The sequence below is a fragment of the Numida meleagris genome, chromosome 2 (assembly GCF_002078875.1).
Source record: "Numida meleagris isolate 19003 breed g44 Domestic line chromosome 2, NumMel1.0, whole genome shotgun sequence".
Lineage (NCBI taxonomy): Eukaryota > Metazoa > Chordata > Aves > Galliformes > Numididae > Numida > Numida meleagris.
The window spans coordinates 15,761,681-15,776,191 of record NC_034410.1 but is presented as its reverse complement, the minus strand read 5'-3'; the positions used below and the strand labels follow the sequence as shown (position 1 = coordinate 15,776,191).

General features: G+C 47.6%; 2 protein-coding genes across 3 annotated transcripts in view; both read left to right on the top strand.

Annotated features, from left to right (window-relative positions):
• The window catches only part of MYO3A (myosin IIIA), a 110,385-nt gene extending 100,582 nt beyond the window's left edge, over positions 1-9,803 (top strand). The window contains exons 33-36 of one of the 2 annotated variants that reach the window (XM_021387868.1): positions 2,402-2,511; positions 4,677-4,717; positions 6,456-6,596; positions 7,830-9,803. In XM_021387868.1, coding sequence (XP_021243543.1) covers positions 2,402-2,511; positions 4,677-4,717; positions 6,456-6,596; positions 7,830-7,944 — 407 coding nt within the window. In that variant the 3' untranslated portion in view covers positions 7,945-9,803. The remainder of the gene's footprint in view (positions 1-2,401; positions 2,512-4,676; positions 4,718-6,455; positions 6,597-7,829) is intronic. The other variant, XM_021387869.1, reaches the window with a different exon arrangement.
• Positions 9,973-14,511, top strand: part of GAD2 (glutamate decarboxylase 2) — a 34,628-nt gene continuing 30,089 nt past the window's right edge. The window contains exons 1-4 of the mRNA XM_021387870.1: positions 9,973-10,107; positions 10,252-10,311; positions 10,419-10,574; positions 11,321-11,554. Coding sequence (XP_021243545.1) covers positions 10,032-10,107; positions 10,252-10,311; positions 10,419-10,574; positions 11,321-11,554 — 526 coding nt within the window. The 5' untranslated portion in view covers positions 9,973-10,031. The remainder of the gene's footprint in view (positions 10,108-10,251; positions 10,312-10,418; positions 10,575-11,320; positions 11,555-14,511) is intronic.

Genomic DNA, 14,511 nt, shown 5'->3' with positions numbered 1-14,511 from the left:
CTTAAAACCATTCCCCCTTGTCCTATCACTATCCACCCTCACAAACAATCGATCCCCGTTCTGTTTATACGCTCCCTTTAAGTATTGGAAGACCACAATGAGGTCTCCCCGGAGCCTTCTCTTCTCCAAACTGAACAAGCCCAGTTCCCTCAACCTTTCCTCATAGGAGAGGTGCTCCAGCCCTCTGATCATCTTGGTCGCCCTCCTCTGCACTCGTTCCAACAGCTCCACGTCCTTCTTGTGCTGGGGGCCCCAGATGTCCAAGCTGAGGAGACTGACTGCCTCAGGATAATGTTTCTGTCCCCTCAGTTCCTTTGCATAGCTCATAGATATGCAAAGTGCACAGGCCAAGATAAAAAGCTGTTTTTACTAAAACCCCATTGTCAAAATGATTTTTTGAATGTAAGAGGAGTCTTCTTTGCAGAACACATGCACAAGAAATATACAACTAATTTCGGTTGGAATAATTTTAGTATAGAATAAGAGAATGCTCTAATGTGCTTGATAATGATGAATTAAATGATGTAACAGCATACATTTTATGAATTCTTAAGGGACAATTAAAATTTTTTAAATATTATGAGAGTATTTTCCTTAAGATTTTCTTAGAGCCCCCAATTTGATTTCATGTTCTTTTTCCAGATTTTCATGTAGTTGGGATCTTTGATGCAGGTTTTGTCCTATAGACAAGCAGTTAGGTGTTTCTGTTGGATTTTGTAGAATTTTACGGGATTGGGCTTTTCTTTTTGTTTTGGGTTGTTTTTTTTTTTTATTGTTGCTGTTGTTTGGTTTTTGTTTGGTTTTGTGAGTTTTGTTATGGTGGTGTTTTTTTTTTTTTTTTTAAGGTATTGTTTCCAGTTTAGGCTCCTGTTGGGTTTAAAAATACAATAGGGAAGGCTTGCCTCTACTCTGTCCTAAATGGGAACCCCAGGAGGCCCATTTGAAATGTAGCAGAGTAACAGCACCCCATATAGAGCACAGTCAGGCCTTCCAGACCGTTTCAAATAAAAGAATGTAATTTATATTTCATACAGGTTAGTGAAATGAATTTATTGCATCTAAATCTCATTGTTTAACAGGAATTATCTGTACTTTGACTTAGAAAAACACCATTGTTCTCCTACATGCAAAATTTTAAAAGGTACTTGTTTCATTCATTACGTGAGAAGCCGTCTGCATTTCAGATAAGAAACTAAGACAATGAATGTAACCATTATCCCACTACAATTTAAATGAACATTATTCACTCTGGCTGCTCTGTATATCCATGACCTTTACAAGCCTTTATTTATCACACACAACAAAAAACTTACACAACTAATTTTGCAGGAGTCACCACTGATGTATTACTGGCCATTTCTCATTTGAAATGACCATACTTTCTCCTTAATTAAAAAGATGTCTGATGTACATGAGAGAGGTTTCGTTTCAATAGTGTAAAAGAGTTTCTGGTGGCCATTAGAGAACAAAATAACATTCTTCCTTCTAAGATGCAATCATGTGTAATTAGCGCATCTGTGTTACGGAGTCAGAGCCGCTTCATGTGAAGCAGTAGATGAGCAGAATGCATTTCAGTAGCTCATTGACAGCTAGCTTTTTATTCCACACTGTCTATCTTCAATTATGTGTGCAGAGATGGTTTCTTTCAGGGACTCTCCTGGAGCCTATGAGTCAGCATCCAGCCTCGAGTTGGGGGACAGCCAGTGGACAGCAGTTTCCATTTTGTCTGAATTCTTGGTTTCATTTCCACTAGAATGAAAACATTCTTTCCATGTTTGTAGAATATTTCTGCAGAAGTAGAGACCATGAGTTGAGTAAACGAGAGAATGTAGACTAGATTGCAGTGGGTGCAATGGACATTGTAGTGCTGTGTAGCCCAGTGGTACGTCTTTTGGCTTGACACAGATCAGCCTCAGCAGGAGACCTTGGGGAAAACCTGCACCATGATAGCGTAGAGGTCCAACCTTTGAATCAAGGAGGGAAGAGATTTAATGCTGGTTCCCACATTTGGCACCTAAGTGATTAATATCACACCCCTGCTTGGCTCCCTGTCATGAGCTGGTGGCCTTCCAGTAGCCGCTGCCCCTCCGAGCCCCTCTCTTAGTGAGCAGCACCAGCCCTTCTCGGAAGAAGCCTGTGCCAGGCAGACTGCTGGGATGTTCCAGAGTGACATTCACTACATGGCATGTGTCCATGTGGGTCATCAGAGCTCAAATAAGTAAATTCATTCTCCTTTCCAGCCTGGTTGCAGAAATGCCCCAAACAGTTGCTTTCTTGAGTGACTGCAAGCAGTAAAAGTGGCTAAATGGACTTTTTTACTCTCTGGTGAAATTCTCCTCCTTTTATAGAAACCTCTTATTCTATGAAGAAATAAGCTCTGCTGTCTTCTGGTTTTTCACAGTTGCAGCCAAAGTAGAGGACTCTCGCCCACTGCAAAGACCCCCAAGGAGGCCGCGGAAGCCCAAGACATTAAATAACCCTGAAGACTCCACCTACTACACTCTGATACATGTGAGTATAGCAAGCTTTTGTGGGCTTAAACTGCCTGATAATTCCCACCTAAAAATACTTTCTAATTGCCTAGTTCTTGTGTTCATTCCTGATGCAGCATGAGAGCTGTGCCCTGCTGAAAGGATGCAGGCCACAAACATCAAATCTGAAAGCAAATTTGAAATTAGTGAGGTGGGGTTACTCTGCTTGGAGCCCTACATCAGGCCAATATTTACTTTTGTACCTCAATATATCTACATTCATTATATGCATAAGCAGCATTTGCACTTTCAATACCTAAAGTAAGTGCCTGCTCTCTGTACATTTTTTATAAGTCATGGGGAAAAGCAGGTTCATTCGGAGAGCTATTTTGAGCATCCAAATTAGTGCTTGATCTTGCAGAGAGAGCAAATATTAAAATAGGCTGTATTAGTATGCACACTGTAACTTCCTTTACAAATGTGTCAGATTGTGATTATGAAGGAACTGGCAAATACAAACAGCTCAGGAGACTAATGGATTTGAGTGTCTCTATATATAGCCCTCGGTCCAAGTTCAGATACCAAGGTCTGCTTTCCATTCTTGACTTCAGTGCCCTTAATATATAGGGGGAAAAAAAGCAAGAAAATAAGCAAAAAGAGAGAAAATGTAAAAGCAGCTCAGAAAGCAGTTCCAACAAAAAAGCAATTAAACTCATTTGCTCGAGGTGCCTGTACGTTAGTGACCTATTTTAGCAGCCGGTGAGAGCCCAGCTAATAAACTAACCGTAGCAATTGCTTCTCCTTTCAACAGAAGGTGTCACAGGGGCCTGCAGGGAGAGTTGTGTCTGGCATACCAAAAAAGACAAATACGGCTATGGTTTATTGTGGGGGCTTGTAAATAACACAGCTTTGGAACAATGGCATTCTAAAATGAAATGATATTCTTAAAAATAAATTGGTGTGTAAGAATAAGATTTGTTTTGTGAAAACAAGATTGGCAAGATAAAGGACTGAAATGAAAGGCATGACACTGTATTCTGTATTCGAAAATGTCTGAGAAGTATAATTCAGTATAGTTCTAAAGCAAATGCCAATTTAGAAAGCTGAGGCTATACAGGCAGGAACATTTTATTTTATGAAAACAGATTTGTTATGGGGCCAACTCCGTATCAGAAAAATGACATCACATCAGTACAAACAAAACCTGCAGTGACACTGAGGACTTCTTAAACAAATTTTTAGCAGTAATTTTCCAAGATATTAAATATTATTGCCTTTGATTAATTGTGTTTTTCAAGAAAGTGTAAAAAAGGGAAGCCTCTCTTCCTGACTTAAAATTTACTGGTGAGGTAAAGATTCACTATCCATTTGTACTGAAGCTTAGAAGGTGGGCCTACCACTTCTTCTGTTCTTGGACACTGGACAAGTCCCTGAACTCTCATTTGAGATACTAGAGGGCAGCCAGTGTTCCCAGCTTTCATGGCTTTTCTGCCTTACAAAAAATCTCTATGACCAGCAGCTATTCACAGGTGAATGATTACCAACCCCAGATTACCTGAAAGTGAAGGCACACACACTGAGTGCATTTCTTTTTAAATTTCCTTTGCCTTATGATCCCTTCTGCAAAAGCAGGTATTTCTCTCATGTCACGCTACAGATGTGAGACACGTTCCATTCTCACTTATCTCCTTGCACATCAAATGAAGTACAGCGGTTCACTTTAAGTGAAACCTGACGATAGGCCATTGGTCATGCAAGTCACTAGAAGTTTATTTTGGGGGTTGTTTTTTAAAATCAGCCTATCATTTTGAAATTATATGTCTTGTGCATTTGCCTGCATTCTGAGGTATCTGTCTATCTATCAGGATCCCTGATTCTCAGTGGCTTTACAGTGTACAATTCATAAATTCTAGTCAGTTTCCACTGTTTTGTTGGTTTTTGTTGTTTTGGTTTTGTTGTTTTTTTCCACAGCATGGTAACTGATTTTTGGGAGTACCAAAGCTAACACATTCTCAGTGACATGTATAGTCACAAAGATGCTGAGATTTTGCTGGTACACTTGCTCTGTTACTCAGCAAATTAAGTTCTGTGTACTTTCTTTTAACAAAAAATACACACCACTTTCCAACCAAGCATATTGATGAATTGTATCTTTGCATAAACTTTCCTTTTAGTATTTTTTAATTACTCTGTGGTTTATTTTAGAAATCAGTACAAGATGAAAAACGGAAACCAAGAAAAGAAAGGTAATTTTTTTCATTATCTCACAGATGTCTTTTTAGTACTCTAGAAATAGTTCTTAGCTACACTTCAGATAGGAAGATAAAGCATTAAAAATGCGTAGTAATTTGGTGATTCAGAGGAAGGGCATCATATACAGAGTTAAATATGCAATTTTCAGTGACAAAAATCCATTATGGAATTCAGTTGTTTGGTTTTACTGCAGCATGGCCCTTTACCATGGCAACACAAGCACAATAATAAGTTAAGATAAGGTCCACAGCAAAGATATTTCTGACACAGAAAATAATTGAAGGTGCTTAAAATTCCAGTCAAAGCAAATAAGCAGCCACTTCTCTTTTGTTAGCCTAAATACGAAGGCTGTTAAAATTCTCTCCTAAAAATATATGAAGGTTTGGAAATAGATCATAAAAAATGGAAACAGTAAGATATAAATACAACTGTAAGATAATAATAACAGGTAAAGCAGCGTAGCCATTGAAATTTCAACCAGAAATCTTTTCATCACCGTGTAACTAACCTGCTTTGATAGATCTCTGTAGAAAAGAAAGGAAGCAATACATACGCTCTGCCTTTCTGTATTTAAGATTCTTACATGTGCTTTAGACCCTGGTTCACAGCTTCTGCCTGACATCCTAGCACTAAATTATTTGTGTTTATATACATCCACTTTTCTGCTGCTCCCTAGGGACACTCTGTAATGCTATGGAAGCCTGTTTAGAGAGGCAAGGTACTTGAGCAGTGTATGAATGGGTTTTCAGTGCTATCTTTGGCTGAGGCTGCAGAATACAAGCTCTATATCCAAAAATATATCCTAAATAAAGTTACATGACATTATATGCCCATAATGTGCGCTCACAGCATATAGGTTCATTCAACCACTGTTTAAATTGCACTTCATTATGCTACTGCTTAAAGGACTCACTTAACATCCATGTCACTTCTAAGTTGAAGCTCTTCTGGTGCCGTCAGGATCTTGAAAATAACCCACATTTACAGTTATATTATGTTTAGCAACTAATAATAATAATCATAATCATAATCATAATCATCTAGTGTTTCTCCTATCTCAGTTTGGCTTCACTTATCTTAAACCTAGTTAAACAGTTCCATGACTGCATCTTCTTTCATGTGGTGACTCTATATATTAGTTGAGCAAAGCAACTGAAATCAAAAAGTTATTTCTATCACTGTGAGAACTGAATTCTGAAAGTTTTAGGATTGTTTTTAGGATAGATTTTTTCCCTGACCTTTCTAAACTGGATGTTGGGATTGTTGTTTATTTTTTGTACATATGAAACTCTGGTTTAACATCCTGAAAACATACAGACATCTGCAGTATTGGCTCCAACATCTGAACTGGTTGCTTTAGACTCTCTTCTTGTATTAAGATGGAAAAAAATAGGCATCTTTAGGAAAATTATTCATATCTTCCTAAGAGAGATGTCTAAAATAGGTCAGATGAATTGTACCATAATCAAGCCTCCCCACTGAATGCAGTGGTAAACACAGACTGTTTTAGTTACACGTTTGCTTCATGAATATCTGAAAGTGCTTAGCATTGCAAAATTGCCAGCATCTGCATCATGCAGCAGTTACATTCTAGAGAATAATTTCTTATGTTTATATATCTTTTTCTTTAGACCCTCAACACAGAAATGATATTTGGTTGTGTTACTTTTGAGTGTTGAATATACTGTTGAAAAGTGGAATTGTTAACTTAGAGTACTTATTTATTGACAGTCTGGGCAAAGTGCTAGATTTAGATATCTACTACCATGAAATTTCATCTACTGGTTCCACCTCAAAAGACAGCAGCTCTACCACAAAAAGGAAGAGACATCCAGTCGAGCGCAGAACTTCAACTTTAAGAGCTACTGAGAGGTAACGTATAGAAAAGAATAATAGGAAAAATGAATGTCATATATCCTTGCTGAGAAAAAAAATATATATATGTAGATATGTTTATCTGCATGATTGTTTATAAAAACACTTTCAAATTAGACATAAACCTTTTTTTTAATTTGTGGAATCTTGCTAAATTAGCTTGGAGTATGGATAGCTGGAAATTTCCCATCTTCATGTAGCAGGGACAAATGATAGCATGGTTTGTCTCCAGCCTGCCCACCTGTTTTGGCTTCCCAAGCTTCAGATGAGATAGACTCCTGCTGTAAATCTTTGATCTAAAATCAAATCCAGCTAAAGCAGAACCTGAAAGTTGTATTTCTGACTTAGTTCAGCTTTAAATAAGGTGGGCGTGTGCCAAACTTGCTACCTGCTTTCTGCAGATAAGACCCCTGCTTGAGTCCTGTAGCAGTGCTTGTGCTTATGGCTGCGGTGGGCACCACTGGAGTGGTGCAGTCAGGAGAGGAGATCTGAGGGATAAAGTGGCTCTTCCCATACAGACTTCATAGAAGGGGACCTCTGCTGGGCAAAGAAAATTCATATTCTCACCAATGTACAGGCACACATTGCACATACAATCATTTATAAATATTTATGGCTCTTCTTGTATCTTCATATATATAAGAGAAACCTGCAAAGTATCCAAGTAAAAATGTGAGGAAAACATCAGGATGACTGCTGGATTTGAAAATGTATCCAGAATAATAACAAAAAGGTTCATAGAGCTTTCTGTGCTTGTTGCTTGTTTTACTTTTTGGAACTTTTTAGGCAGTGTCTAAATTAATCTTAGAAAGGCATTGTGAGGGCATGGAATTAAATATCATGCCAGGGAATTCCTTACTTTGCTTGGTAATATGCTTTCCCATGGCCGCTAATTACTCTGAATCTTTCACTCTTTGGCTAGAAAACCGTGAAATAATACAAGGTCTGGTTTACATGGATGAGAAATACCACAACATGTTCTCGGTGGCTTTGTGCCCTTTGTTGTGACCCCATCGCAGAAGAACACGTTGTTCTGCGTTCATCTCCTCAGCTGCGTTTGTTCTGAGGTGCTGCTTTCTGCAGCACAGGAGGATGAGGCCTAGCACGGTCGGTTGGGTTTTTCTTTCAGTTTTTGTCTTGAGGGTGGAAGTTAAGCAGCCGATTAGGAGTGTTTGCTGAGGTAAATGTTTTCATTTCAATCCCTGAAACACTTCTGCGCTTAATCCCTAGGTCAAGGGTTGCAGAGAGCCCCCTGGAAGAGAGCAGAGCGGAAGATAATCCCTATGACTACCGGAGACTGCTGCGGAAGACCTCGCAGCGCCGGCGCCTTATCCAGCAGCTCTAGCCCTGCTGCCGTTTGCTGTTATTAGCATCATCTTTTTTATCATTTTATACCACATTCTTCCTTGTTTTTTTTTTTTTCTAAATCTCTGACGTTTCAGGTTTACAACATGTGTGTTCATGTCAGTACAAATTACTGTAGTTTACAGGCCAGCATCGATGCAAAGGGACACCGTCACTCATGGCATATACCCTTAAAAAAATGAGAAATCAGGTTTCCTTCAGATACCACTACTGCATCTTAAAATTATTAAGCATTAAGCAGCTTAAATGTAGGTTACCTTCCTCCGTGCATGTTGTTTTCCTCTCTGCATTTAATCACTCTTACCCAATTAAAATAGACCGTTTCGTTTATCATTTCCTCATTAAGCCTCCAAAATCCCATAGGCACCTCCATAAAACCTGAGTTATTGTTTCTAGTAAATTGTTTTATAAGAAGAAATAAATGACAAGGACACCATAGGGGAATTTCTATTTATTTTAGGTTTACAATGCCTAAATTTTGGGATAAACTCTATGTGGTAAGTGTCCCTCTAATGAAAACAAATGATTAATTCATAGCGTGCTGTAGCAGTTTATTTCACTACCGACTGTGCTGTAAGCCAGTGGCCAGCAGTAAAGGTTAGCAGGGGGTGTAGCATTCGAGATGTCGGTGGATGGAAGGACCCAGCCGTCTGTGCCCTGTCACTAACGGAGCACTTGAACCGCGTTTGCTTTGTTCTGCTTTGCATTAGATTTTTAGGAATCTTCATCTCCGGGGTGCCAAGAAAGGAACAGAAAGACGCTCTCCGGTTGATTGCTGCCTAAATGTAATGATCATTCTTAATCAGTTCCACTAGAAATTAAATGGAAATAAAGGCGATAGCCACCGTGTTCAAAATTTCCCCTGATTCCTTATTCACAAGCCCTTATTTTGCCTTATTATGCGGATAATTGCTGTTATTCCTTTCAGGATTCATAATTGTGTGTTCCAGCTGCACAACGAGGGGAGGCAGATTTCGGGAAGCCAGCAGGAAGGCATGGTTGTGTGCCTTCCTCACTCCACAGAGGCTACAACAGCACACGCTGGGGTTTTGTCCCCCCCGCACACACATACGACCCTTGCTACAGGGTGGGCAGCCATCACCTCCCGACCTCTCGCTGGCAATGGGGCCACAGCACCAGGTTACTACGTGCTGCGATGTAAAATTTGCGATAAATCATTTAAATTTTGAAATCTATGTTAAAGTTGCTTTCTCGAGTATTATTAAAACGGTAAAGTAAATAAAAACGTGCGAGGCAGGGACGCGGTTGGCTGTGCCTCGGTTACTCCCAGCACCGACAGAACACGGGGAGCGGGGCCGCCGCGCCCACCCCACTGAGGGACGCAGCCAGGGCCGGGCCGCGCCGTGACCGCCCTCGGGCTCGGTTCGCGGGGTACCTGGGCTGCCCGGGGGTGCGAGAGCAGAGCCCAGCGCGGCCCGGTCCGAGGGGCTCCGGGCAGGGCAGGGCTAGGCGGCGGAGAGGCGGCTCGAGAGGAGCAGCGGGGCATTCCTAGGGCAGGGACGGGAGAGGAGCAAGGGGCCGCCCCTGCTAGCAGCCGGGGGACGCCCCAGGGAAGGGCGGGGAGAGGTGGGGATTTCTGAGCGCTTCGCGGATCCCGGCATAGGGGAATCCTTCCCGTCGCTCCGGGGACAGGTGTCCTTGCCCTCCTCTCGGGGCTACACAGCTGCAGTCAAAGTGTGACAGAACGCCCTCCGCTCCGCCCAGCGCGGTGCCGGAGCTCTCGGTCGTCCCCGTCCCGTCGGTGCCGGCCCGGGGGTACCCCACCGCCGCCGCCACCCCCGCCGAAGCGCCTCCCCCAGAGCCGGAGGAACGGCTCCTCCCGCCCCGTCCAGGCGAGGACGGCGGCTGCGCTTGCGGGGAGCGCCCGGGGGCGCCCACGGAGCCGCCCCCACCCACGCGTGCCCGGGGCGCCCCCGCCCCCTCCGTTCGCCGCCGCCGCCTGGCGCAGCCGCGCGCTGTCACACGGCCGCGCTCTCGCCCTCGCGCACACCCGCTCGAGGACGCCCGGGCTGCAGCTCTCAGCTCTTCGTCCGCTTCGCCTCCTCCATGGCGAGCCCCGGCTCCGGCTTCTGGCCCTTCGGGGCCGAGGAGGGCTCCGCGGCCGCCGAGAGCCCCGGCACAGGTAGGGCGGCGCAGAGCGGCCGGGACCGGCCCGACCCGACGGAACCGCGGCGTCCGACGGCGGCCCCGGGGCTACCAGGGGGGTCCCGGGGAAGGGCGAGACCCCCGCCCGTCCCACGGACCCCCGCTCCGTTCTGTCTTGCAGCCAGAGCCTGGTGCCAGGTGGCACAGAAGTTCACGGGAGGCATCGGCAACAAGCTGTGCGGTAAGGGCCGGGCCGCGGGCCCGCGGGGCGCCGGGGGCTCTGCCCTTGGGCGGGGAGGGGGTCCGGGGGCCGCGGCGCTGAGCCCGCGTCCCCGTGTCGCTGTCAAGCGCTGCTCTACGGAGACGCCGAGAAGCCCGCGGACCCCGCCAGGGCAGCCCCGGGGGCAGCGGAGCCGCGGCCGTCCTGCCCCGCCTGCACCTGCGACAAGAAGCCCTGCGGCTGCCGGAGGGCCGACGTCAACTACGCGTTCCTACACTCAACAGGTAACGGCGCTCCGCGGCGGCCCCGGAACGGCCCCGGAGCGGCGGCGGCTCCGGACACGGCGGGACACGGCGGCTCCGCGGGGCATCGAGCCCCGCACCGCCGCTCAGCCGCCGGGGGTACAGAACAAAAGGGCTCCTAAACATAATAAAAATGAAAACCCGGTGCTTTGGAGCCTGCGAGTCGCTCGCTGTGAGGAGAAGCGACCTTCTCGTTGGCTTCCCTGCGATGCGGTGATGGTTTGTGGGGAGGAGGGACCCTCCTTGCGCTCGCGGTGACTTCGCCCTTCAGCAGAGCCCCCCGCCCCGCGCTGCTGCGGGACGACGCGGCCGCGGCGCTGCCTGGAGCGTGGCACCGCACTGCCAGCCAGCTGGGGGCTGCGGGGACCGGGCTTCACCGCACGCGGATGGCGGGGCGGGGGCTGCGTGGGGCCGCTGTCTTCCTGTTTACCAACTTCCCATTTTTTCCCGATATTCGTTTTCCCTTTTTTCCCTGTTCACCTGCCGTCTCTCGCCGTCTCAAAAATTGTTCTGAAATATACTGAGCAAAGCCCGCTATTTTAGATGGGAAATGAGAACCTGACCGCATCCCTCGGCACATCCCTTGAAACGCGATCCAAATTCCTTGACAAATGAAAGTAAAATCTCTTTATACTGAACGCAGCAAGAAAGATCTCCCGAACACAAAAAGAGCAGCCGGGGTCCGTGCGGACCCACAGCGGCGTTAACTTTTCCCCCTTCATCCCCAGACCTGCTGCCGACGTGCGACGGGGAGGCGGCGACGCTGTCCTTCCTGCAGGACGTGGTGGACATTCTGCTGCAGTACGTGGTGAAAAGTTTCGACAGATCGACGAAAGTGATCGATTTCCACTACCCCAACGAGCTGCTGCAGGAGTACAACTGGGAGCTGGCGGAGCAGCCGCAGACCCTGGAAGAAATCCTCCTGAACTGCAGGACCACGCTCAAGTATGCCATTAAGACAGGTACGGCCGTGCTCGGTGCCACCGTACGGCCGCACTGATGGAAGCGGTGTCGTCTTGTGTCCCGGGGCGTTACAAATCGGAGCAGCCCCGGAGCTCTGCCATTTGTAGGCAATTTCTGGCAGAGCAGAGACTGTTTCCAGCCCTGGGGCTGTTGATGCAGCATCGCTCACTCCTTGTTTAATATGAATCCTCCGATTTCCCCCTCTTTTCCTCCTCTCCGTTTTGCCCGGCGGGGCCAGGCCTGTGCCTTGCCTCCCCCAGAGCAGGGCAGCGCTGCGGGGTCCTTCCCATGGAGCAGTCCCAGTCCGGCAAATGTGGATTGGAGTCCACGGGCTCCAGCTGGCCGTTTGCCACCTCTGTCCCCTCACCTGAGTAGAGACTTAAAATTGGAAATGTGGCAGAACTCTCCACAGAATTTTTATTTTTACTTTAGGGTTGGGGAGTACAAACAAAGCTTAAATTGCTTGAATGGCTTTTTTTTTTTTTTTTTTTTTTTTTTTTTTTTTTTTTTTTGTTATTGCCACTGGGGAGCTGTACCCCGCCTGGCCGCGCTCCGGGGCCACCTTAAACACAGACAAAAAGCACAGCAGCAATTAAGGCTGAGACTGGGAGATAATGTGGAGTGCAGGAAGCTCTTGGGGGGAATTTGAATCGCTGAGAAATTGGTTAAAAATAAGTGTGCACCGATTGCTGGGAGAGACAAAGGCCGATGGGTGAATGGGGGCTGCGGGGAGACTGAACGTGGTTTGGTTGGTGTGTGGGACAGCCTGATCCCAGAGCGACCGGGGCTCTTTGTGATGCTGTGGGTTAGCGGTGGCTGTACCCAGTCGTGTGCCGGTGGTGGGCGGTCTGGTGCTGTCAGAACATCGGTAAAACATTGCAATGAATGGTGACATCGGTGCTGCCCACGGAGCCGTGGCTGAGCCCGGTGGTCCCCGTGGGACTGTGCAGGGCATGGGCAGTGCCTTCCCCACACATTGAGGGTCAGTGGAACCAAAGCACGGAGCCCGTTCAGCGATTTTCGTTAGCCTGTGGTGTGAAAACCACTCTTCCTCGAATTGATTTCTACATCCCTTCAGAACAATGTTATCTCTTCCCTGGCGTATAGATGGGAGGCTGCCCCAAGCCCTTACATTTCTTTGCCGTTGTTGTAATGCAAACAGCATTCCCCTGGTCGGAGGAGTGGCCCTTGTGGGGCCGAAAGGTGCGGGGTTTGCACACAGCCCCTTTCTCTGGCGTAGAACGCCCACTGTGCCCGCGGAGGAAGGATTTCTAACAAATACACGGCATTGCTATCTGTTGCGAGGGGTAGGGGCTGCGGGAGCTGCGTGGGGCGCTCCCTGTCGCCTCTTTGTTCGGTGACGGCTGCACAGGCGGACGTGGGCTCCGAGCCCCTCGCAGGCTGTTTGTTGTTGCCCGGAGCATGGCTTGTAAGCAAAGCCGCAATTTTCCGCGCCTTGCTCACGCATCAGAGTGTCGCTTAGATGGCAGAAACCCAGCAGTGGGATTGGGGTCAGCCTCGGGGGTGGGTTTGCCGCTGCGCTAAGCGTGCCTTGCAGAAAAGCAGTATGCGGGCAGCAACTTCTGCTCCGGAGATATCGCTGCCGGGGGGAAATGCCCCTCCGGGCAGAGCTCGGGGACGTGGCTCCACGTCCCACCCGTGCAGCTGTGTATGGTTCGCACAGCAGCTCCCCGAGCGGGAGGCTGGAGAAAGAAGCGGTGACACAGAGCTGTCCCCTGGGGCTGGGTGCTGCTGACACACGGGGGCTGCAAATGTGGCTTCTGTTGTTCCTCAGCTCTTCGGTTTGGCTTTAGCTCCAAAGCCAGAGTTTTCCTGGTCTCTGGGAGTCTTCCAGGGATTCCCCTTTCAGACCGTAATTCTTTAGGAGCGGAATATGGGAGCCAGCGAGGAGCCTGGCTGTGATGCTGAGCCCAAGCTGTGAATACCGAGATCTCAAAACCAACCGAACAGCCATCACGGGGGACGTGCAGAGCCCTGGTGCTGTGGCTCTGGTGGCAGCAGCGGGGCACACGCGTGTCCCAGAGCCACGCACCCCACGGAGGGCATCTCTCCATCCGCTGGGTGTGGGAGGGCTGCGAGCACGCGTCCCGGGCAGTGCTTGTTGGGCGCAGTGCCAGCTGCTCCTGCACTGGGGCACAGCGTGGCTGCAGGGCTGGAGGCGGCGCCGGGGGTGTCTGGGGGAAGGGACCGGGTTCCGTACCCCCCACTCCGCGCTGTGCTCTGCCCCACAGCCCGGCCGTGCCTTTGTACGCTGTGGGGAGGGGGCAGTCCCCGTGCTGCTGTGACCGCGTGTCCGTGCCTGATAAGGGGCTGCTGGTGAGCGGAGATAAGTTCTCCCTGGGCTCTGGCTCTGCCTTCCCTCAATCATCCTGCTCCGTCTTTTGTTTTCTGTGACGGCCGTAGCAGCGTGTTGTCTGTGGGGCAGGACAGGTGTTTTCAAGGCTTTTCCTCCCATCGGACGGCATTCAGATAATTGTCACCCTTCCGTAATTGTGTCAGTAATTGTGCCATTTAACAGTCGTTTGCAGGGAACACGTAGGAAATACTGAGATTTAATGGTTTCTATTTTTGGTTTAATGTCTCCGGGCACATTTTTAAGAAAAATCTCTGATGAGATTTTGGAAAAATATTGGGAACCAATTAGATTAACCATGTAAATGAACTCTCAGCCGATGGAGGATATTCTTGTGCAGCATCCCGATGTGGCAGCGGTGCTGGTTTTGTTTCAGACCACAATTGCAGGCAGCCTGCGTGTAATTGCAGGCTGGCAGGGAAGAGCTGACAAGCACCGCCACCGTCCCCGCCATCCCCAGGCAATCAGCCGCCTTTCAGTCGTGTGCAGAGCAGTCACCAAAGTGTTCCATTCTCTCATTTTGCCCCATCTATTATCATCGTTAGCTATTCATCACTGATGTTATACGTCCTGGCAAGCCCC